The sequence below is a fragment of the Elephas maximus genome, chromosome 3, assembly GCF_024166365.1.
Source record: "Elephas maximus indicus isolate mEleMax1 chromosome 3, mEleMax1 primary haplotype, whole genome shotgun sequence".
In the NCBI taxonomy this organism is placed as follows: domain Eukaryota; kingdom Metazoa; phylum Chordata; class Mammalia; order Proboscidea; family Elephantidae; genus Elephas; species Elephas maximus.
In genome coordinates, this window is record NC_064821.1 from 29,337,504 (window position 1) to 29,361,952 (window position 24,449).

General features: G+C 45.7%; 1 protein-coding gene across 2 annotated transcripts; it reads left to right on the top strand.

The window, feature by feature from the left end:
• The first annotated feature begins 2,773 nt into the window (after positions 1-2,773).
• On the top strand, positions 2,774-22,911 carry TSPAN16 (tetraspanin 16). 2 transcript variants are annotated; one of them, XM_049875820.1, is made up of 7 exons: positions 2,774-2,842; positions 4,746-4,940; positions 10,351-10,425; positions 12,951-13,058; positions 14,513-14,665; positions 15,641-15,724; positions 22,864-22,911. In XM_049875820.1, the coding sequence occupies exons 1-7, from the start codon at positions 2,774-2,776 to the stop codon at positions 22,909-22,911; spliced, it is 732 nt and encodes a 243-aa protein (XP_049731777.1). The 2 variants fall into 2 exon arrangements, with proteins under 2 accessions (XP_049731777.1, XP_049731778.1); XM_049875821.1 differs by lacking the exon at positions 10,351-10,425.
• The last annotated feature ends 1,538 nt before the right edge of the window (positions 22,912-24,449 follow it).

Genomic DNA, 24,449 nt, shown 5'->3' on the forward strand with positions numbered 1-24,449 from the left:
ATTTGTCCCTCCTTCATTTCCTCATTGGTGGGCTGAGCGGCGACTTTGGTGCACGAGGGCACATTCGGAGGTGTCTGACAGGGAAATGCCAGAGTCCACAAGCTGTCCCACGGGGCAGCCTCCAGGCCAGGAGCTGACGCCCTCTCCTCTGCCTAGCTCAAAGGCCGCGCTTCCGCCCATGGCCGCCAGGGGGCGCGCAAGACCGGGACCTGGGCCACAGCCCCGCAGGGCGCACAGGCTCCTCCTTTCCCAACAGTTCCCGCCTGGGGCTGCTCCCTTTCAACGATAGATTCCCCACACTCCACTCCATCTCTGCCCCTCAATTTTCTGCGCTCCTTTATGCTACCACTTTCCCGTCCTCCTTTGCACCAATTGACTCACCTTCCTCGGCGTCTGTTTCCGTCCTCCTTTGTGCTCCCCTTTTCCCCATTCTCCTTTGCACCCCCATTTTCCTGCCTTCCCTGTGACCACATTTTCCCAGCCCTTCTTCGTCCTCCCCGTGTTACCCCCTCCTTTGCGCTTCCCATTTTCTCGCCCTCTTTTTTCATGCCCATTTTCGGGCCCTCAGTCTCTGGCTCTGAGGCTTCTTCCTGCAAATGACTTTTAGAGAAAGACATGGACAGTACCATCACTGAGGGGATGCGGATGGGGGTGGGGGGAGTGCAGGACGGCACCGGGTGACACCGTCAGAGGGGGTAACACTAAAATGACTGTCTATAAAATTTGTGTGCAGTGTTTCAGCAGAAATTTATTATATTTTTATAAAAATATGTCTGTAGTTAGTTATAACAACAACAAAATAATTTTTACTAAGCCTGGCTCACTTGTATTGCTATACCTACAAGGCTGAAACTCTATATTAATTTACTTTTTGAACCTTCTAGTGCCCTCTGGTCAGAGTTGTCGTTATTACCCAATTATAATGACGTTTCGAATCACATGGTTTTGTCTGCACTTGATACAAGCACATGCTGTTGTCTTCATTCTGCCTGTTTTTATACTCGCTGATTTCGTCAAATTTTTTGCGTGTTTTAGCAACAACGTTGTAGATATTAGCATGAGGTGAGTGATACCATGCGTTACCACACTGGGTGACACCAACCCTAGGGACGCCCCTGGATGTGGAACGACACACTCCTGGCTGTGGATGCAGCGGTGGTCCATGTAGGAGACGGTCAATCCTCCGTAAATGCCTTGCCTCATTCTACATGTTCCAAGAAGCAGAGTATTTGACAAATGTTTTGTTGTTGTTGTTGTTGCCCATGACTCCAACTCATGGTAACCCACGTGTATAAAGTAGAACTGTACTCCATAGGGAAGCAGATTGCCAGCCCTTTCTTCCTGGTGCCTCTGGGTGAGTTTGAACCACCAACTCTTTGGCTAGTTGGTAGTCAGGTGCTTAACCATTTGTGCCACTCAGGGAATCCTTTGACAACATTAAATTAATTAATTAAGATGTGAGTGATTTTCTCCCTTTGAGTGGGGCCCAGGGTCACCGCAGATTCTAAAATCCCTGAGTGTTCCAGGACATGGACACAGACCTACCCAGCCCATAGCTGGACAGAGGGGAGACTAGGCTGCAGTAATGTGGACTCAGGTATGGGGAAGCAGGGGCAAGGTGGGTTAGGACTGCAAGAGCTGGGCGTGGGGGCTCTGAGTGCCTTATGCACATTTTTTTTTTTTTTTTTTGCCCCAAAATACTTGCTAGCCTTCTGCTATCATCAAGAAATCCAAGGCTGATGACACAAGGCCTCAAGGACACTCATTTCACCAGCTGTGGCCAAGCAGTCCTCAGAGGGACAAGGACAGGCTCACTTGAGGAGGGGCTCACAGGTTTCCATCTTCATGTCACACTTGGGGCTTCAAGCCCAGCCTTGGTCCTGCTTCCTGTGTGGCCTCGGCTGGTCCCTTGGCCTCTCTGAAGCCTGCAAGAAGGATGAGCTAAGTGAGCTAATGTGTGGGCCACAGCTTGTAGGGGCCGCCGCTTGCAGCTAGGTTCCTGCTTCATGGATCCTCTTTATTTTTTCCTGCAATCTCTTTTTTTAAAACAGTTTATTTTAATTTTCTTTGCTGTTTTTGCCAATATACACAGCAGAACCTACTACACCAGTTCAACAGCGTCTACATGTACAATTCAGTGATGCTGATTACATTCTTTGAGTTGTATAACCAGTCTCACCCTCCTTTTCTGAGTTGTTTCTGCCCCGTTAACATAAACTCTCTGCCCCTTAGGTTTCTTACCTAATCTTCCGAGTTGCTGTTGTCAATTTGATTCATGAAGCTTCTTGATTCATTCATTCCACACCAGTTTCTTGAGCCAGGCCCTGGGGACACAGCTGTGAACGGGATAGTCCAAGGCCCTGCCCTAGGGGGAGATGTCAATCACATGAGTGTTCGGTGAGAAGGATAGTGTCACAGAGCCTGGTGGCATGTGGGGGCTCCCAGGACAGGGGTGATGCGTCCTGTCTTTTCCCCACACCCAGCGTGGCCAATTTGGAGGGTGAATGTCCAGGGGCGGTTTGGGACACCTGCTTCACTAGCTCAGTGAGCTGTACTCCAGGGTCTGATTGTGATGTGACAAAGGTAGCTAAGGGGGTACAGCCGCTGGGCCCCTCCCTGGCAGAGGCTTAGGCAGCCAGGAGAGAGAGAGGGGCAGGGCAACTCAGCTTTAGTGTCCCCCCGGCCCAGGCCTCTGCCATCTTGGGAAACAGTGGCCCAGAGTTCTAAGAAGATGCTAACTTAACCGTCTTCCGGGCACCCCGGTCTGGTCAACATGGCTGAAATGCACACTCCGTATTCTTCCTTGAAGAAGCTATTATTTTTCCTGAATGGCCTCGTGGCTGTAAGTATGTCACAACACCTGGCCCCACAGCTTTGCAGCCCTTCCTCCACGTCTGGTTCCCTCAAAGACAGAAATAAGTTGATCCAAATTCATTGGCCTCCAAGCTCTGTGGTCCCCAGGGCAGCAGGAGGGATGTAGGGCAGATTGCTGAGGACACGCTAGAAACAGGCTTGGGCTCGACCAGCCCAGAGCTGGTGGAACAGCGCAGATGAGCGGGATCTAGGGACCTTGGGTCTGGGAAGGAAGAGCTAGGCTCTAAGTCAAATCCTGGAGAAAACCGAGATGCTTCAGGAGGGCTGGAGGGGGTGTTTATTTTCTTGATCCATTAAGTTTTGCAAAACGTCTTTCTTTTCCTTACTATAAAAAGAGCTCAAAAGTGCATTGTTAAAGAAGTAATTGCTTTCATTGTTGAACAGCCAGGGAAAGGCTTCGAGGAAAGAGAAGGAAATGAAGTTATCACTCCTCATCCTGTCACCTGGCTGTAACATTCTGGTGGGGACATTAAATGAAGCTTATGCCTGTCTGCCAAGGCATTACTATGTTTCATATGATCAATATTTTATTATGTTATAGTACTGTTAGATAAATAATAATTTAAATGACATGTTATATATTATTACGATTTCTTACCTCCCATATCATCATCATTATATCCTTCCAGACTTTTCTGTACACCTTTGAAAATCAGCAAAAAAGGCATGAGATACTATTGCTTTACAATACACTTTTTAAAACTTACCAAGTTCTTTGTTTTCTTTTAAATAATTTATTGTATTTTGTTGTTGTTGTTGTTGAGAGTACACACAGCAAAACATACACCAATTCAACAGTTTCTATATGTACAATTCAATGATATTGATTACGTCCTTTGAGTTGAGCAACCATTCTCACCCTCCTTTCTGAGTTGTTCCTCCCCCAGTAATATAAACTTACTGCCCCCCTAGGCTTCCTATCTCACCTTTTGAGTTGCTGTTGTCAGTTTTATCCCATATAGATTGATCTTAAAAGAGCATAATGCTCAAGGCAGACATTCTCTACCAGTTAAGCTAAGCGATTGTCTGGTTTTTAAGGAGACCTTGGGGGATATTTTTGGTTTAATATTTAAAGATCATCTCAGGGCAATAGCTTTGGGGGTTCATCCAGGCTCAGGCTCCAGAAAATCTGGGTTCCATTAGAATTTCAAATTGTGTTCTTCATTTAAAACTTACTAAGTTTGAATAAACATTCTCCTACAACAGGGATCAGCAAACTACAGCTTTGTCTATTTTTAATAAAAAACAAAGAGTTATTGGAACACGGCTATGCCCATTTGTTACATAGGGTCTCTGGCTGCCTTGGAGCTACAATGGCAGAGCTCAGTAGTTTCAACAGAGACCTTATAGCCTTCAAAGCCAACAATATTTACTATCGAGTTTTTCAGAAAAAAAAAATTACCAATCCCTGTCTTATAGCATCATTTTAAATAATTGCTTAGGATCCCATGGCCTGGATGTGCCCTGATTTAACTACCCAATCTGTAGTGTTGGTTGCTTCAGTTATTTTTGATGTTTTGTTCTTATAGCTGATGCTACAACAAACATCCCTGGGCAAACTGGTACTGAGACACACCCATGATTATTTTCTTTAGGATAAATTTCTAGAAACGGAATTTCTGAGTACAGGGATTCCTTTAAAAGGTAAAACATTTAGGGTTTTAAATATTAATTGCAAAGTGCCCACTACCTGCAACACAAAAATAATTACTGACCATCAGTGGTTTATAAGAGTGTTTTACCACGTCCCCACCACCTCTGAGTATTATCATTTTTTAAGCACTCGTGCTGATTTTATTGGCCTTTATCCTCCTTCCCCATATCTGTGTGCAACTAACAGGCTGTTTCTCCTTTCTGATTTCTGTTCTTAGATGTCTGGTGTGCTCCTCATTGGCCTGGGCACCTGGGTCAATGGAGGGCCCACCCTGACGAGGGTCCTTGGGCTGTCCTCTGCATACCTCCTTCACATTGGCTACCTGTGTTTGGCGATGGGGTGTATCACGGTGCTGCTTGGCTTTGCTGGGTGGTATGGAGCTACTAAAGAAAACAGAGGCATTCTTTTGTTTGTAAGTTTCATCTACACACAGACCCCAAAATTCCCCCTTCATGTACGAACCCTTCATTGCATGTGTGTAGGCGTCTTGACCTACTCTCCCCTATTCTTAACTTTATGGTGAATCAGATGTATCTATCCTTCCCTTTGCAAGTTGTCTTATTTGGAACACCTCCCCTACACAAGCTCATAAATATATTCTCCCAGGATTTCTTCCTGTAATTTTAAAGCTGGCCTTCTCATTTTTAGCTCTTTAGCCTTTGGAAGTTGAATTGTGTGTGTGGTGTGAGGTAGGGATCTAATCTGATTTTTTTCCCAGTCAGGTAATGTTTTGTCCTACTTACTGATTGACCCGTCAGGTCCTCCCCTGTCTACACCAGTTTCCATTATGCTTGGGTCTGTTCTAGGCATGCTGCTCTGTTCCATTGGCCCATTTGTCTGTTCCTCACTGTAGAGGTAGGGAACAATTCACTAGATCACCTTTCCTTCTGACAAAAATTCTAAATTCAAGGGTGCCCAAGACCACCTTCACTAGAAGAGCTCACAGAACTCAGCAAAGCTGTTATGCTCACCCGCAAAAAACAAACAAAATCCATTACCATCAAGTCAATTCAACTCACAGTTATGGTTTATTACAGTGAAAGGATACAGATTAAAATCAGCCAAGTGAAGAGGTGCAGGGGGCAGAGTTCAGGAACGTTCCACACATGACCCTTCCAATTGTTCTCTGCCTCTGGAGTCATGGACAGCGCTAACTTTCCTAGTAGCAATGTGTAACAATATGCACAGAGTATTGCCAACCAGGAAACGTCACCCGAGCCTTGGTGGCCAGAGTTTTATTGGGGCTTGGTCATGTAGATACTTACGTAGCTGACCATAGTCTAGAGCCCAACTGGAGGCTTAGATGATACTGAGTGACTCAAAGTCCCTACCATAAATTACATTGTTAACAGGGGAAGTCAGCACAACTGGACCAAACCAAAAGCTAAGAAGTTTCCTGAATACAACCAAACACTTCAAAGGACAGAGTAGCAGGTAGCAGGGTTGGGGTCTGGGAACCATGATTTCAGGGGACATCTAGGTCAATTGGCATAACAAAGTTTATTGAGAAAATGTTCTGCATCCCACTTTGGTGAGTGGCGTCTAGGGTCTTAAAAGTTAGCAAGTGGCCATCTAAGATGCATCAGTTGGTCCCAAACCACCTGAAGCAAAGGAGAATGAAGAACACCAAAGACACAAGGAAAATATTAGCCCAAGAGACAGAAAGGGCCACATAAACCAGAGACTCCATCAGCCTGAGACCAGAAGAATGAGATGGTGCCTGGCTACCACCAATGACCACCCTGACAGGGAACACAACAGAAAGTCCATGACGGAACAGGAGTAAAGTGGGGTGCAGAACTCAAATTCTAGTAAAAATACCAGACTTAATGGTCTGACTGAGACTGGGGGAACCCCAGAAGACATGGTCCCCAGACTCTCTGTTAGCCCAGAACTGAAAAAATCCCCGAAACCAACTCTTCAGACATAGACTGGACTATAAGACAAAAAATGATACTCGTGAAGACAGTGCTTCTTAGCTCAAGTAGATACATGAGACTAAACGTGCAGGTCCTGTCCGGAGGCGAGATGAGAAGGCAAAAAGGGACAGGAGCTGGTTGAATGGACACGGGAAATCCAGGGTGGAAAGGAGGAGTGTGCTGTCACATAATAGGGAGAGCAACTAGGGTCACATAACAATGTGTGTATAAATTTTTGTATGAGAAACTAACTTGAACTGTTAACTTTCACTTAAAGCACAGTAAAAAAAAAAAATCACACTGTTAGACTATCTGGGTAGCCCAAAGCCCCCAGATAAACAAAGATACTTATCAGGCATGACATTCTACCAGTAGAGGTACCACCTTCCAGGAGCTGAGGACAGAGGCCAGACTCTCTTTGGGCGAGGTTAAGTTCTTTACTACACACTCACTAACACAGCACTGATGTAATCACCATACAATGCCTCAGGTATGTGGGGTATGAAGATTTCCAGCATGATCATGCAGATAGCATGTCACAGATTTTAAATGGCCTGTGCACATTCTCGCAGTGGTTAAGAGCTCGGCTGCCAACCAAAAGGTCAGCAGTTCAAATCCACCAGTTGCTCCTTGGAAACCCTATGGGGCAGTTCTACTCTGTCCTATAGGGTTGCTATGAGTGGAATCAACTCAATGGCAATGGGTTTGGATTTGATTTTTTTATACGCATTCTCATACACAGTCATGGCTAAATATCTCCATCTCCCAGCTCCGCCATTCCTATCTCCCTTTCTCTATTAGAAACACCCCTTAGAATCTTGTTGCTTGAGTGGATTACCTTACCCCAGACTTAAGCTGTCTCCAGCACCTTTTGTTTTCCTTTCTCCACTGCTTTGCTGCGAAACTCCATTTTCCTCAAGGATTCAGGGAGATCCTTAGTCTAGTTATCTCCCAGAGCATAGAAGATCCTGAGCGTTAAAATCACACCCAGCCCCATCCTTCTCCATAAGGCTCCATCATCTCCCCTTTTCTTTCTTCGTTACTTCAAGAAATATTTATTGTGCCTGCACAATTTCATTTCATCTTCAAGATGATGCAGACGCTATTTTATCCATATGTTAACTCGGAGTAATCCAAGACTCCTCTCTCTCACACTGCACCTCCAATCCATTGGCAGATTCCATCTGCTTTCCCCTCAGTATCTGTCCCTCCGAGACCTCTAAGACCTCACCCAGAAAAGGCAATGTTCTTTTGATGTTGGGCGCCCTGGAGGGCTGGCTGTGTGCAGAGGAGGGACGTGCCCTGACTCAGGTGTGCACAGGTGCCGTCTGTCCCCTGTGGGGGTGGGGGTAGTCTGGGGAGGGGAGGGGCAGGGCAGGAGCCAGGATGGGGACTGAGAGGCTGCACTGGTCCAGGTGGGAGATGACGGGCTGGACCTGGGAGGTGATGAGGACTGGGTGGATGCAGGATAGATCTTGAAGGCGTAGCTGACAGCACCTGCTGATACTCTAAAATCTGATACATGATCCAGTTGTCTGGGGTCCCGCAACTGCTAATCTCTGAGCCAAGGTTTGCCCCAGTGAGCTGTGGGGGTCCCAGCTGTATGGGCTGCATGTCAAGGCAGGACCAACTCAGTCCTTGGCCAGTCTGGTGACTCAGAGCTTTGTTCTTTTAACTGCAGAAGCCTGAATTATCAAACAGATTTTAGTAATAGTAATACAGGAGCTTTATTGACTTGCAAAGGCATTCGACTGTGTGGATCATAACAAACTATGGATAATACTGCAAACAGTGGGAATTACACTTAATTGTGCTCATGAGGAACCTTTACATAGATCAAGAGGCAGTTGTTCGGACAGAACAAGGGGATACTGATTGGTTTAAAGTCAGGAAAGGTGTACGTCAGGTTTGTATTCTTTCACCATGACTATTTAATCTGTATGCTGAACAAATAATCCAAGAAGCTGGACTATATGAAGAAGAACGGGGCATCAGGATTGGTAGAAGACTCATTAACAACCTGCGTTATGCAGATGACACAACCTTGCTTGCTGAAAGTGAAGAGGACTTGAAGCACTTACTAATGAAGATCAAAGACCACAGCCTTCACTATAGATTGCACGTCAACATAAAGACAACAAAAATCCTCACAACTGGACCAATGAGCAACATCATGATAAACGGAGAAAAGATTGAAGTTGTCAAGGATTTCATTTTACTTGGCTCCACAATCAACAGCCATGGAAGCAGCAGTCAAGAAATCAAAAGACACATCGCATTGGGCAAATCTGCTGCAAAGGACCTCCTGAAAGTGTTGAAGAGCGAAGATGTCACCCTGAAGTATAAGGTGCACCTGACCCAGGCTATGGTATTTTCAATCACATCATATGCATGTGAAAGCTGGACAGTGAATAAGGAAGACTGAAGAAGAGTTGATGCCTTTGAATTGTGGTGCTGGTGAAGAATATTGAATATACCATGGACTGCCAAAAGAACGAACAAATCTGTCTTGGAGGAAGTGAGGCCAGAATGCTCCTTAAAGGCAAGGATGGCGAGACTGCATCTTACAAACTTTGGACATGTTGTCAGGCGGGATCAGTCCCTGGAGAAGGACATCATGCTTGGCAGAGTACAGGGTCAGCGGAAAAGAGGAAGACCCTCAACAAGATGGATTGACACAGTGGCAGCAACAATGGCCTCAAGCATAACAACAATTGTAAGGATGGCGCATGACCGAGCAGTGTTTCATTCTGTTGTGCATAGGGTCGCTATGAGTCGGAACCGACTCGACAGCACTTAACAACAATACAGGAGCTATATAGATGGGGATGGAGGAAAAGAGAGTGGAGAGCTGACCTTGCTTTGCTCCGTGTGGTCTCGAGAGGCTCCACAGAACCCACTGAGACCCCCTGACCTAGCCCCACCCTCCACTGTTGTTGTTAGGTGCCCTTGAATCTATTCCGATTTATAGCAACCTTATGTACAACAGAACAAAACATTGCCCCGTCCTGTGCCATCCTCACGATTATTGCTATGTTTGAGGCCACTGTTGTAGCCACTAGGTAGCTGTATTTTGAGTGCCTTCCAACCTGAGGGGTTCATCTTGCGGCATTATATCAGACCACATTCCACTGCTATCCATAAGGTTTTCACTGGCTAATTTTTTAGAAAGTAGATCGCCAGGTCCTTCTTCCTAGTCTGGAGGCTCTGCTGAAACCTGTCCACCATGGGTGACCCTGCTGGTATTTGGAAATACTGGTGGCATAGCTTCCAGCATCACAGCAACATCCAAGCCACCACAGTACAACAAACTGACAGACGAGTGGTGGGCCCCCATTGTACAGTTGAGGAAACTGAAGCCCAGAAAGGGAAGTAGTTTCTCAGTGATGGGGAACTTCAAGACCTCCCTCTGCTTGCCGAGTCTCCCGTGGTTTTCCACCATGCATGTGTAATTTATCAGACAAATAAATCAGCAGATGTTGATCTTATGGCCCCAGCCCCACCGACCTCGAATCTCCTCCTCAGTCCCTTAGCCACCACCCCCATTTGGGTGTCTGAGTTTCTTGTCTCCGCCCCTCCTGCCGCCTCCTTCCTGCTTCTCCCTTGGCCCTGCGTCCTGCACATGCTGCCTCTACTTCACCCAAGATCCCACGTAGGCCTTTTGGATGCCCTGTGGTTGCTGGGCACAAAGTGGGGCCCAGCTAGTGGCTCCTAGGTATATCCCCTGGCCAGCACCCTTGACCTCCTCACCTTGTGGGAAGCGACACTTGGAAGAAATCAAAACCACCAGCCCAGCCAACACCTGAGGCGTGAGTTCTTCCACACCCAAGAGGCCAGGGTGGCCCTGGGCCAGCATTCTGCCCTGTGTCTGTCATTGTCCGCCTCCCTCTCTATGTTTTCCAGTGTTTCCTGTCCCTGGTTGTCATTGTCCTCATGGAAATCACGGTCGCCACAGTGATCCTTGCTTTCTTCCCAATTGTAAGTACAGTGCGGTCGCTCCCACTCAGCTTTAGAAATAAATAGAACCCTTTCCTCCCCTGGCAGGCAACTATTCTCTACTCCCACTTACGGAGATCTGTGACGCTGGGACCCAGGGGTCCTTTGGAGGGGGAGGTGCCTCCAGAGATGGATGAAAAGCTGAAAACCTCAGCACTTCCCCCCAGAAGGTCTCAAGAAACCTGCCGAGTTAATTTAAACCATTTCTCCTGCTTTTGAGTCCCTGGGCGGGGCAAACAGTTAACTTGTTCCGCTGCTAACCAGAAGATTGGTGGTTTGAGTCCACCCAGAGGCACCTCAAAAGAAAGACCTGGCAATCTAATTCCAAAAAATCAGCTATTGAAAACCCCATGGAACCCAGTTCCACTCTGACACACTGGGGCTCGCCATGAGTCGAAAGCGACTCGATGGCAAGTGGATTCTCCTGCATTTGGTGTGGAAGGAAAAGTAATGGGAAAAGCGTGTGAGGGTTGCTGTGGTTTTGAACCATGCTCCTCAAGGTGGGCTATATGGGCAAAATCCACCAAAATGACAAAAGCATGGACTCTTTGACCCAACAATCCCATCTCTGGGAACTCCCCAAGGACGTACTTGTGCACATACAGAATGACATTCATACCAAGGTGTGCCTTGAAGCATTGTTTTGTGAAGGCAAGGGACCAGAAACAACCTAGTGAGCACCAGCAGGGGGCTGGTTACATGATAACACAGCCACACAGTGGAAGGAAGGAAGGAAGGAGGTAGCTCTCCATGTATGAGATGGACAGTACTGGCCTTGTCTGTTTTCCTGCAAAGGCAGGCCATGGGATAGGATCAGCAGGGACGTGGTTTATTTGGGAGGTGATCCCGGGAAGCACTTGTAGGGGACAGAGGGAGTAAGGCAGGGAAGGGAAGGCAGCCAATAAGAGGTAACACTGTGGGCCGCTGGGCCAAGTCCCTCTGGAGACCTCTGGGAGGCAGCATAGAACATGTACCAGTTATCCCACCCAAGGGGCAAGGGAGCTGGGGTATTGATCCACCAACTCCCAGCAGTCATTGGTTGAGGGCTGCACCCAGCGGGCATGTGGGCTCAGAGGCCACAGAGAGCCCTCACTTGGTGACAGATGGAAGCTGGGCCAGTGTGCACAGGAATGGGCCACCAATAGACAAGGCATCAACACCATCTGCAACTATTGTTAAGTGAGAAAAGCAAGGTGCCTGTTATGGATTGAACTGTGTCCCCCTAGAACGTGTGTCAGCTTGGATAGGCTATGATTCCCAGTATTGTGCGGTCGTCCTCCATTTTGTCACCGGACGTAATTATCCTACGTGTTGTAAATCCTATCTTCTATGATGTTAATGAGGCCAGGTTAGAGGCAGTTATGTTAATGAGGCAGAACACAATCTACAGGATTAGGTTGTATCTTGAGTCAATCTCTTTTGAGATATGAAAAAGAGAGAAGTGAGCAAAAAGGAGAAGGACCTCATTACCACTAAGCAAGAAGAGCCAGAGAGTGGAGTGCATCCTTTGGACCAGGGGTCCCTGCACTGAGACGCTCCTAGACCAGGACCTTGATGATGAAGACCTTCCCCAGAGTCAACAGAGAGAGAAAGACTTCCCCTGGAGCTGGCGCCCTAAATTCGAACTTCTAGTTTCCTAGACTGTGAGAGAAAAAATTTCTCCTTGTTAAAGCCATTCAGTTGTGGTATTTCTGTTATAGGAGCACTAGATGACTAAGACAGTGCTGAACAATGTAAAAACCAGTTGCCATTGAGTTGCTTCTACCTCCTGGTGCCCCCAAGTATGTCAGTAGGACTGTGCTCCATAGGGTTTTCAATGGCTAATTTTTCAGAAGTGGCTTGTCAGGCCTTTTTTCCCTGGTGCCTCTGGGTGGACTTGAACCATCAACCTTTCCGTAGCAGCCAAGTGTATGAACTGTTTGCAGCACCCAGGGACTCCACAGAACGATGAGAGTAGTACAAGACAAGGAGAAAAATAATGAAATTATGCTTGGCTTTGACACACATAGAATATCTCTTCTGGGACACAGGAAATGGTACCAGCCACTGCTGTGGAGTGGGAGGACCTTTTTGGCTGGGAGAAAAAGGTGGGAGGGAGACTTTTCATGGCCTACCCTTCTGTGCTTTTAAAATTTCAAACCATGTGACTCTATTACCTCTTCAGAAAAAAATTAATAAATAAACTCTATTTAAAAAATAGGAAATTAAATTTTGCCCTTTATGTGCAGAGCGAGTCCATTGCTGAAGATGATATTGAATTCCTCAACCAAGTTACAGCCAAACCGTGGGTGGTACAGGGGTGTGGGTGAGTCAAAAGAACAGATGAGTCAAAACCGTTTGTGATGGGGACAACCAGATGCGCTTGGCTGGAGACCCACAGTTGTCCCTGCGCCTGTCTTGGGGGAGCTGGTGGCCTGAGTTTGTCCTCCTTTCGTAGAGACTCAGGGGCCATTGAGTCACCCCTGTGTTTAAGGTATCATTGAACTGCTTCCTGGTTCTTCTTTGAGGTTCAAGACATGGCCTTCGAGCACATCCTCATGACTCTGAGGAAGAATTACAGAGGTTACAACGAGCCAGATGACTATTCCACAGAATGGAACTCTGCCATGGCGAAGGTAAGACTCCGTCTTGAGCCTGGTGTTTAAGTGGCTGCTCCGCCTCCTACACCATCTCAGCCCTTGGGGCAGGCGGTTGGCGGGGAGGGCTTGGAAGGGAAAGAGCTGTTGCCCGTCTCTAGGCATGTTTAACATCAGCGTCATGGCCCAGGAGCAGCTGTGGGATCGCACTCAGGCTTGGGAGGCATGCGATCTGCTACTATGCTCGTCCTCATCCTGGGTTTGGCTTCTCAAGCTTGAGCTGGTAGAGAACAGCTATCATTCATTCACACAGTCCTTCAGCTAATATTTATGGAACACCTACCACATGCCAGGCACTGTGCAGGGTGCTGGGGAGACAGCAGGGCCCAAAACAAAATCCTCTATGGCAGTGTTTCTGACACTGGACCTGGGGAGATGGACAAGAGACCAATAACTAAGCATTGTTGTCAGGGGTGGTACGGGCTATAAAGAAAGAAAAATGCTCAGAAGTACTATTTGTCAACTATTTTTACCACACAGGAGGATAACGTTAAGAAGCCCTGGTGGCACAGTCGTTAAGTGGTCACCTGCTAACCGGAAGGTTGGTGGTTCAAACCCACCAGCCACTCAGCAGGAGAAAGATGTAGCAGTCTGCTTCTATAGAAATTACAGTCTTAGAAGTCTTATGGGCAGTTTAGATTTTTTTTCATTTGGGTTGACCTTTCCTGGCCTCCTTCTGGTTATTTGGGGGTCACATAATGAGTTTTGACCAATGAGCTGTGAGCAGAAGGATGTGTGTCAGTGCTAGACCCTCCAGAGCTCTCTTTGTCACAGCAATGGGGACATTCTAGATGGTGACTGCTCCATCAGCCTGGGTCCCTGAGTGACTTCGATAAGCAGAGTTCCCTTGCCAAGTCATGGTGGCCATGTAACGTGAACGAGATATAAACCACTGAGATTGAGGGGCTGTTTGTTACTGCTGCAAACCTTAGCCCAAACCGACTGATACCAGGGCTGTGGCTAATTTAGAAAGCAGGGCAAGGGTAGGCCTTTCTGAAGAGGGACATTTGAATAGAAATCTGAATGAACTGAGGGAGGGAGTCATGCAGAAATCTGAGGCAAGAACATTCCAGAAAGAGGGAAAAGTCTGCATAAAAAAGGTCCTGAGGCTGCAGCTTATTAAGTATGTTTGAGGAAAGCTGAAGAGACCAGTGCAGCTGCAGCCCAGAGAGTACAGGAGAGTGTGAGGAGAGATGAGGGCGGGGAGGTGACAGAAGCAGAGAGGCCTTATGGGCCACGTGAGGAGTTGAGCTTTATCCCAAGTGAGACGGGAGTATGGAGGGCTCTGAGCTGCCATGAGATGGCGTAGAGAGTTGAATTTAGCACAGTGCCTGGAATGTTGTGACGGATCACCCAACAGTAGTCATAGTGACCATGATTTCTATTATTTTTATTATTTGAAAGGGAGTCTGTAAGCGTTTCTTCTCTTCCAGCTAAGGTGCTGTGGGGTGAGTAATTACACAGACTTTTCTGGCTCCTCCTTTGAAATCACGGGTGGCCACACCTACCCCCGAAGCTGCTGTAAATCCATCCGGACCACAGCCTGTGACGGGCACAATGTGTCCAGAGATGTCATCCACCAGGAGGTAACTCGGGACTTGGTTGTGGGTCACCTCAGTGGATGCTGAGGGCTGGTGACTTTGATAAAAATAGCCTTTTTGTGGGGAGCCAGCTAAGGGGGCTGGAAGACAGAAATCAACTCTTGTTGGGTGTTCCCACTTGAACAGTCAGGGATTTGGTCTGTTTTGTACAGTGCTGGGTTCCTAGCACCCAGTTCAGTGCTCAGCACACGCTTAATAAATACCTACTACGTAAAGTATCAACACAAGCTCAAGGGACCCAAGATTTTAGAAGCAAGAGATACCAAAGGCCTAGAAGAGAGAACAACTGAGTAACCTCAGGAAGGGGAGTGGAGGACCAGACACCTACAGACTGTGGGTGTCTGATCCCCTAATCTCTTTGAGCCTCGGTTTCCTCACCTGTAAAATGGAGAAAAGAATAGTACTTATTTCATGGGATTATAGTGATAAATGAGTGAGCAAATACATGCAAAGGACTGGGAAGGTGCTGAATACATGTCAGCCCTTTTGTTCATATACAAAGAGCACTCAGAAATAACTAACAGTTACTGAATGTTGGCTATGTGTCATGCCATCTCATGTTGATTCTTTTAATCCTTACAAAAATCTTGTGAGGTAGATCCAGTTGGTCCCATTTTACAGATGGGGAAACTGAGGCACAGAGAAGGATAGTGACTTATCCAACGTCACATAGCTAGTATAACCTGGGACATCTCCTATATTCTTAACCACCACACTTGGATGTCAGTACAGATAGGTACAGGGGAGTGAGTGGTGTATTTGGGGGGGTGGGTTGAGGAAGCTACAGAAGATGCTGGACAAGGCCAGTCAAACAAGAAGTCACGGCCCTCATGGCTTTGTCCCCTTCTCCTCCCTGAATCTGAGATGTATCTGGATGGCCCGAGGGAAGGGGGTTGACAGGGACTCAGAGTCCACAAGCCCCTAACCAGCATCTGCCTGTTTTGAAATTTGAATCCTCAGGGCTGTTTCCTCAAGCTCATGAGAATAACCAGGATTCAGAGCTTCACCCTGAGTGGGGGCTCACTGGGGGCAGTGGCAATAAAGGTAAGACACAGCCCCTCTGGGACACATCAAGCTCTTTTATTGAGCACCTACAGTGTGCCAGGCACTGTTCTGGGTGCTGGAGACGAATTGAACAAGAGAGACACAAAGCCCTGCCATGATGAAGCTCACATTTTAGTTGGGGAGAAGATGATCATAAGGAAGTAAAATATGATGATAGGGTAGGGAAGGAAGTCCAGGAGGGTTTCCCTGAGGAGGTGACATTTGTACAGTGACCTGAGGAGGTGAAGGAGGAGACGTGTGAGTGTGTGGGGGAAGGCAGAGAGATCAGCTGTACAAAAGCCCTGAGGCAGGAATAAACTTAGCTTATTCAAGGATCACCAAGGAAGCCCCTGTGGCTGGAACAGAGTGAGTGAGGAGGGTAATAGGGCCAGAAGAGGGCAAGAAGTTGATGGGGAAAGACATGTAGGACCTTGTGGACTACGGTTAGGGGTGTGGCTTTTGTTCTGACTATGGTGAGAAGCCATTGGAAGGATGTTAACTTTCATTTTTCATTTCACAAACCTTATTGAGCACCTACTGTGTGCCAGACACTGTGGTGAGCACTGGGGACACAGCAATAAGCAAAACAGACACAAATTTCTGCCCTCACAAAGTTGCCATTTTAATCAGGAGAGACAGACAAGAAATACAGTTTTTTAAAAACGGAAAATACATATGTGATAGAGAATGGTAAGTGTGAAGGAGAAATACAAAGCTGGGAAGAGGGAAGGAGAGGCATTTCAAACAGGATGGTCTCATTAATGGTCTACCTAGAAAGGGAGGAAGGCAAGAGGGCTTTAAGGGCCTCAACCCTGATTTGGGCAAGAAACAGGGCTGCCTCACTCCAGGAATATGCCCTCTCTAGCCAACTAATAAGCCTGGCCTGCACTTACCTGGTGGGAGGCCTGAGTGGGCAAGTGTTGGGGCTCTGGACTCCAGTCCTAGTTATGTCCCTCATTAGCTCCCAGACTCCCTCCTTTGTATAATAAGCTTCCCAGTATTTGTTGGGAAGCATTGATGTGGTCACATCACCAGGGACACATGATGCCCTGCCTGCAGTAAGTGTGAAGTGATTCCAAGAAGTTATTGCATGAGCTTTATAGCAGCCCTGCCTGAAGTAGGAATCACAGACAAAGGCTGCAAAGACAATTTGTCAGATGATGAGTTCTCCATGCACCACTAAAGATGTCTCAAGACCACTCACTGTGGAAATGCTACTCCTTGGGCCCTGTCTAAGGAGAGGATCTTTGCTCAGAGTCCAGCCCAGATAAGTCCCGGGGAGGAAAGAACTAACCAATAAACCAGGGCAGCAAATGAAAGTCCTTTTTGATTAAACTATCCCTGATCTTCACACCATCCAAACTTTCAAAAATAGAATGAAATATGGTTTGTGATGGACAGAATGAATGAAGTAGTAAATATTAAGAAAATATTCCCTGGCTTTTAAAAACCAGTTTTCCTCTTTGGAAAAAGACAAACTTTCATCCCAACCACTAGGCTAACCAAGAAGACACTTCAGTGGCCACACATAGCAAAGAATACAGACTTCACAGAATTAGTCTAGAAAAGTCCCTAAACGAACAATAGCAACTGCAAAAAAAAAAAAAAAAAAAAAACCTTAACAGGTGGGGAGAGGGGAACTGACTTCTTGAGTTTCCACATTATATTATTTAAAATGTGTAGTTTTCAACAAAAAATGTACAAGACAAGCAAAGGAACAGGAAAGTATGGCGCACACACAGGGAAAAAAATCAGTCAGTAGAAACTTGTCCCTGAGGAAGTCCAGGTGTTGAACAGAAATAAAAGTGAATGAAAAAATATTATCAGAGCCTTGGAGATCTGTGGGTTGATAGCATACCAACATACGTACAATGGGAGTCCTAGAAGGAGAGGATAGAGAAAAAAACACGAACAGTATTTGAATAAATGATTGCAAACTTCCCAAATTTGATGAAAAACATCAATCTACACATTGAAGAAGCTCAATGAACTTCCAAGTAGGATAAACTCAAAGAGATTCACACCTAGACACATCATATAACCAAGTTTTCAAATTACTAAAATCAGGAATGAAAGAAGAAACATTACTACTGACCTTACAGAAATAAAAAGAATTAAAAGGGAATTCTGTGAACAATTGTATGCCAACAAATTAGATAACCTAGAAGAAATGGACAAATTCATAGAAAAACAGAAGCCATAATGAGGCCATCACAAGACATCACAAAAAGAAAACTACAAATCAGTATCCCTTATGAATACAGATGCATAAATCTTAAACAGAATACTAGCAAACTGAACCTAGCAACATATAAAAAAGATTATACAGCATGACAAGTGGAACGTATTCCAGGAATGCAATATAGCATATTAACAGAATAAAGGACAAAAATGACATGATCATCTCAATTGTTTTTGTTGTTGTTAGGTGTCGTCAAGTCAGTTCTGACTCACAGGGACCCTATGTATCACAGAATGAAACACTGCCCAGTCCTGCTCCATGCCCATAATCATCGTTATGCTTGAGCCCATTGTCGCAGCCACTGTGTCAATTCATCTCATTGAGGGTCTTCCTCTTTTTTGCTGACCCTCTATTTTACCAAGCATGATGTCTTTCTCCAGAGACTGATCCCTCCTGTCAACGTGTCCAAAATATGTAAGACACAGTCTCGCCATCCTTGCTACTAAGGAGCATTCTGCTTGTACTTCTTCCAAGACAGATTTGTTCATTCTTTTGGCAGTTCACAGTATACTCATTTCTTCCCCAACACCACAATTCAAAGGCATAAATTCTTCGGTCTTCCTTATTCATTGTCCAGCTTTCACACGCACATAAAGTGATTGAAAATACCACGGCTTGGGTCAGGCGCACCTTGGTCTTCAAAGTGACATCTTTGCTTTTCAACACTTTAAAGAGGTCCCGTGAAGCAGATTTACTTAATACAATGCATCTTTTGACTTCTTGACTGCTGTTGTCACAGATGTTGATTGTGGATCCAATGAAATCCTTGACAACTTCTATCTTTTCTGCTTTTATCATGACGTTGCTTATTGGTCCAGTTGTGAGGATTTTTGTTTTCTTTCTGTTGAGGTGTAATCCATACTGAAGGCTGTGGTCTTTGATCTTCATCAGTAAGTGCTTTAATTCTTCTACACTTTCAGCAAGCAAGATTGTGTCACCTGCATAATGCAGGTTGTTATTGAGTCTTCCTCCAATCCTGATGCCACGTTTTCCTTCATATAGTCCAGCTTCTCAGATTATTTGCTCAGCATACAGATGGAATAGGTATGGTGAAAGGATACAACCCTGATGCATACCTTTCCTGACTTTAAACTACTCAGTATCCCCTCTTTCTGTCCGAACAACTGCCTCTTGATCTATGTACAGTTTCGTCACAAGCACAATTAAGTGTTCTGGAATTCCCATTCTTTGCAATGTTATCCCTAATTTGTTATGATCCACACAGTGGAATGCCTTTGCATAGTCAATAAAACACAGGTAAACATTCTGGTATTCTCTGCTTTCAGCCAGGATCCATCTGACATCAGCAATGATATCCCTGATTCTATGTCCTCTTCTGAATCCGGACTGAATTTCTAGCAGTTCCCTATGGATATGCTGCTGCAGCTGTTTTTGAATGATCTTCAGCAAAATTTTGCTTGCGTGTGATATTAATGATATTGTTCGATAATTTCTGCATTCGGTTGGATCAGTTTCTTGGGAATAGTCATAAATACGTATCTCTTCCAGTCAGCTGGCCAGGTAGCTGTCTTCCAGTCTGGAAGCTCAGGTGAAACTTAGCTGCCGTGGGTGATCCTGCTGGTATCCGAATACCGGTGGCATACCTTCCAGCATCACAGCAACACGCAAGCCCCCAAAGTACAACAAACTGATAGACATGAGGGGGATCATCTCAATAGAGATGGAAAAAGCATTTGACAAAACCCAGCATCATTTCATGATATACTCAGTAAACTAGGAATAGAAGGGAACTTCCTCAACCTGATAAAAGGCATATATGAAAAAGTCTACAACTAAAATCATGCTTAATGATGAAAGACTGAATCCTTTCTGCATAAGATCAGGAACAAGACAAGGATATCCACTTTTGCCTCTTCTATTCAACATTGTACTGGAGGTTCTAGCTAGGACAAGCAGGCAAGAAAAAAGAAATAAAAGACACCCAGGCTGGAAAGGAAGAGACAAACTATTTCTGTTCACAGATAACATGATCTTGTATGTAGAAAAACCTAAGACATCCACACACATACACACAAAACTATTAGAACTAATAAATTCATCAAGGATGCAGGATACAAGATTAATATACAAAAATCAATTGTATTTCTATACACTAGCAACAAACATTCTGAAAATGAAATCAAGAAAAGAATTCTGTTTACAGTATCATTGAAAATAATAAAATACTTGGGAATAAATTTAACAAAAGAAGTGCGAGACTTGAACGTTGAAAACTACAAAACATTGTTGAAAAAAATTAAAGGAGACCTAAATAAATGCAGAGACATCCATGGTCATGGATTTTAAGTTCAATATTGTTAAAATGGCAATAGACCCCAATAGGTTTACAGATTCAGTGCAATCCCTATCAAAATCCCAGCTGACTTTTTGTGCAGAAAATGACAAGCTGATTGTAAAATGTATATAGAAATTCAAGGGGCCTATAATAATAAAGAAGGCGCCCTGGTGGCACAGTGGTTAGGCACCCAGCTGCTAAGCAAAAGATTGGTGGTTCGAACCCACCAGCCACTCCGTGGGAGAAAGATGTGGCAGTCTGCTTCAGTAAAAATTTACAGTCTTAGACAGTACAAGGGAGGTCAGCACAATTGCACTAAGCCAAAAGCAAAGAAGTTTCCTGAATAAGCTGAATGCTTTGAAGGCCAGCGTAGCAGGGGCAGGGGTCTGGGGACCATGGTTTCAGGGGACATCTAAGTCAATTGGCATAATAAAATCTATTAACAAAACATTCGGCATCCCACTTTGAAGAGTGGCGTCTGGGGTCTTAAACGCTAGCAAGCAGCCATCTAAGATGCATCAATTGGTCTCAACCCACCTGGATCAAAGCAGAATGAAGTACACCAAGGACACAAGGTGATTAGGAGCCCAAGAGACAGAAAGGGCCACATGAACCAGCAACTACATCATCTTGAAACCAGAAGAACTAGATGGTGCCTGGCTACAACTGATGACTGCCCTGACAGGGAACACAACAGAGAACCCCTGAGGGAGCAGAAGAGCAGTGGGATGCAGACCCCAAATTCTCATAAGACCAGACTTAATGGTCTGACTGAGTCTGGAAGGACTCCGGTGGTCATGGCCCCCAGACCTTCTGTTGCCCCAGGACAGGAACCATTCCCGAAGCCAACTCTTCAGACATGGATTGAACTGGACAATGGGTTGGAGAGGGATGCAGGTGAGGAGTGAGATTCTTGGGTCAGGTGGACACTTGAGACTATGTTGGCATCTCTTGCCTGGAGGGGAGATGAGAGGGTGGAGGGGGTTAGAAGCTGGCGAAAAGGACATGAAAAGAGAGAGTGGAGGGAGAGAGCAGGCTGTCTCATTAGCAGGAGAGTAATTGGGAGTGTGTAGCAAGGTGTATATGGGTTTTTGTGTGAGAGAGCGACTTGATTTGTAAACTTTCACTTAAAGCACAATAAAAATTATTAAAAAAAAATTTACAATCTTGGAAACCCTGCAGGGCAGTTCTACTGTCCTTTAGGGTCACTATGGGTCAGAATTGACTCAATGGCAGTGGATTTGGGGTTTTTTGGTTTTCGTTTTGTTTTATAATAATGAAGTAGGAGCCCTGGCAGCCCAGTGGTTAAGTGTTTGACTGCTAACCTAAAGGTTGGCGGTTCGAGCCCACCAGCTTCTCTGAGGGAGAAAGGTATGGCAGCCTGCTTCCATAAAGATTTACAGCCTTGGAAACCCTATGGGGCAGTTCTATACTGTCCAATAGGGTTGCTATGAGTCAGAATTGACTCGATAGCAATGGGTTGGGTTTTGGTTTATAATAAAAAAAATCTTAAAAAAGAACAAATTTGAAGAATTCAAATGTCTGATTTCAAAATTTACTACAAAGCAGTAGTAACCAAGACAGGGTGGTACTGGCATAAGGACAGATATATATAGATGAATGGAAAATATTGAGAGTCTAGAAATAAACTTTACATTCAATTGATTTTCAACAAGGGTGCCAAGACAATACAATGGGGAGAGAATTCTCCTTTCAACAAATAGTGCTGTGTTAACTGGAAAAGAATGAAGTTGAACTCCTACCTCACACCATATACATAAATTAACTCAGAGTGTGTCCTAGACCAAATGTAAGGGCTAAAACTATATAACTCTTAGAAGAAAACATATGGATAAGTCTTTGTGACCTTGGATGGCAACAAATTCTTACAACACCCATCTCCCCAAGAAGATCATAACAATCAGGATGCCAGCAGGAAACAGAATTCAGCCCCAGATGGCCCATTGAAGAGGCTTTCAGGGTCCTCCTTGGAAAGCCATGGGTTGGGTTAAGGGAAATAAGGAGAGATGTTGAGATGGCCAGGGACGAGCAACACAGGAAGCTTTCATGTCTCCTAGGCCTGAAGGATCTGGGAAGGGGATAGGGAGAGCAAGAACTGAGGACGAAGGGCAATCTGCCTGCAGCTGTGGTCCTGGTGGACTCAGGGTGGACAAAAGGGAGGGAATGGGGAACAAATACTCTGAGCTTTCTTTCCTCCCACCCTCCCATCTCCTGCTGGTGCATCCCATTGGCCAAAACCTAACAGGAAGCTGGAAGGCAGTATAGTCTGGGAATTGTAGTCTGCAAGGCCCAGGGGAGAAAAGAAGAGGGTGGATGGAGGGTCTGGGGGAAACGAAGGGAGAATGACAGATGTGCAATGACTGATGACAAAGCATCTACCCTCTACCCATCGCTGAGATTCACAGGACCAAAGTGGCTCAAGGCTTGGCCCTGATGGACCTTCAGCCATCTCTAAAACCCTGCCCCTTGTCTTTCTGTAACAGGGTACTCTGTCCAACTTCCCGTCCTTGGAACTCTGGTTTGATCCTAGTTTGGAGGTGTGTAGAGTGGGTTCAACGTTTCTTTGTTCTCTCGTTCCAGCTGCCAGGAATTCTCACCACCTTGCTGCTGTTCGCCAAGCTGGGCTGACACACAGACCTGGGGAGCACAGGGCAGCTGGTCTGAGCTGGATGCTGTGGAGTTTGGTCTCATTTTTATTTCTCAGTGGCTCTCATTGCTAACAGCAGCTGATAATAAAAGATTTGGGAAACCCTGTCCATTTTGACTCCTTGCTCCTTAATTTTACTTTTCATACTAATCAAACACCTGCGTGTCATGGCACAGCCTTTTTTCTCACACAACTTTGTTGTTTTTTACATTTTTGTGTGTGTGTAAAAGCTGAAACATTCACAAAAGCTGAGAGAAGCCATCCAAAGAAACTCCTGTATACCCACCACCAAGATAAAACAATCACGAAGATTTTGACATATTTGTTCCATCTCTTTCATTTTTTCCCTTGAGATACAACGAATCCCAGACAATATGTCATTTTCCCCCCTTTAGACTGCAGTACACATTTCTAATAATATAATATTTGTGTTTTTTATAACCATAACACCATTATCACAATAAGACATTCCTTGGCATCACTTGACACTTGGGCCATCACCAGATTTTCCCAATTGGCTCAGAAAGGTGTTTTTACATTTGGGTTCTTTGAATCAGGATCCAAACAAGGTCCACACCATGATTGGTTGTCGTATCTCTTCAACCAAAACCATTGATGTCGAATCAATTTCCAACTCATAGCGACCCTATAGGACAGAGTAGAACAGCCCCATAGGGTTTCCAAGGAGCAGCTGGTGGATTCAAACTGCCGACCTTTTGGTTAGCAGCCGCAGCTCTTAAGCACTGTGTCACCAGGGCTCCCATACCTCTTTGACTCCCTTTTATTCGAGTCCAGTAGTTCTCAAACTGGATCCCTCCTGCACTTAAATCCCCTGGAGGGCTGATTAAAATGCAGGTGGCTGGGCCCAACTCCCAGAGCTTCTGATGGGGGAGGCCTGGAGTGGGGCCCAGGAATCTGTATTCCTAACAAATTCCCAGGTGATATGATCTGCTGGTTGGAGGAACACACTCTGAGAACCACTGCTGCAGGTTCTTCCTCCTCTTCCTCCACCTACCTTCACTTGTTGCAGAGAGTTGAAATGCCCTGAGGAATGCAACACATTCTGAGTTTCTTTGTGGTGTCATTTACCTTGTTCCTCTCTCCTCTGTTGTTTCCTGTAAATCATTAGTTTTCATTCCTCGCTGTACATTAGAATAACCTGGGAATTTTAACAAACTACCCAAGCCTAGGCCCCATCTCCTGATCTTCTGATTGGCCTGGACTGCAGCCTGAGCATGGGGTTGCAGTACTAAATGGCTCAATGAGAAGGTGGGATTTGAGCAAAGACCTGAAAGGGGGGGTGAGAGAGGTGCCATTTGGCTACCTGGGGGAAAAGCATTCCAGGCCACAGGAACAGCCAGTGCAAAGGCCAGGGGCAAGGGCCTGGTGTATTCAAATAGTGATTAGGAGGCCAGGGTAGCTGGAGCTGAAGGAGTGGGGGAAAAATGGAAGAAGACGAGGGTGGGGAGGTGATGGGGGAGACAGTGCAAGCCCCTGTGGGCTGCAGGGAGGACTTGGG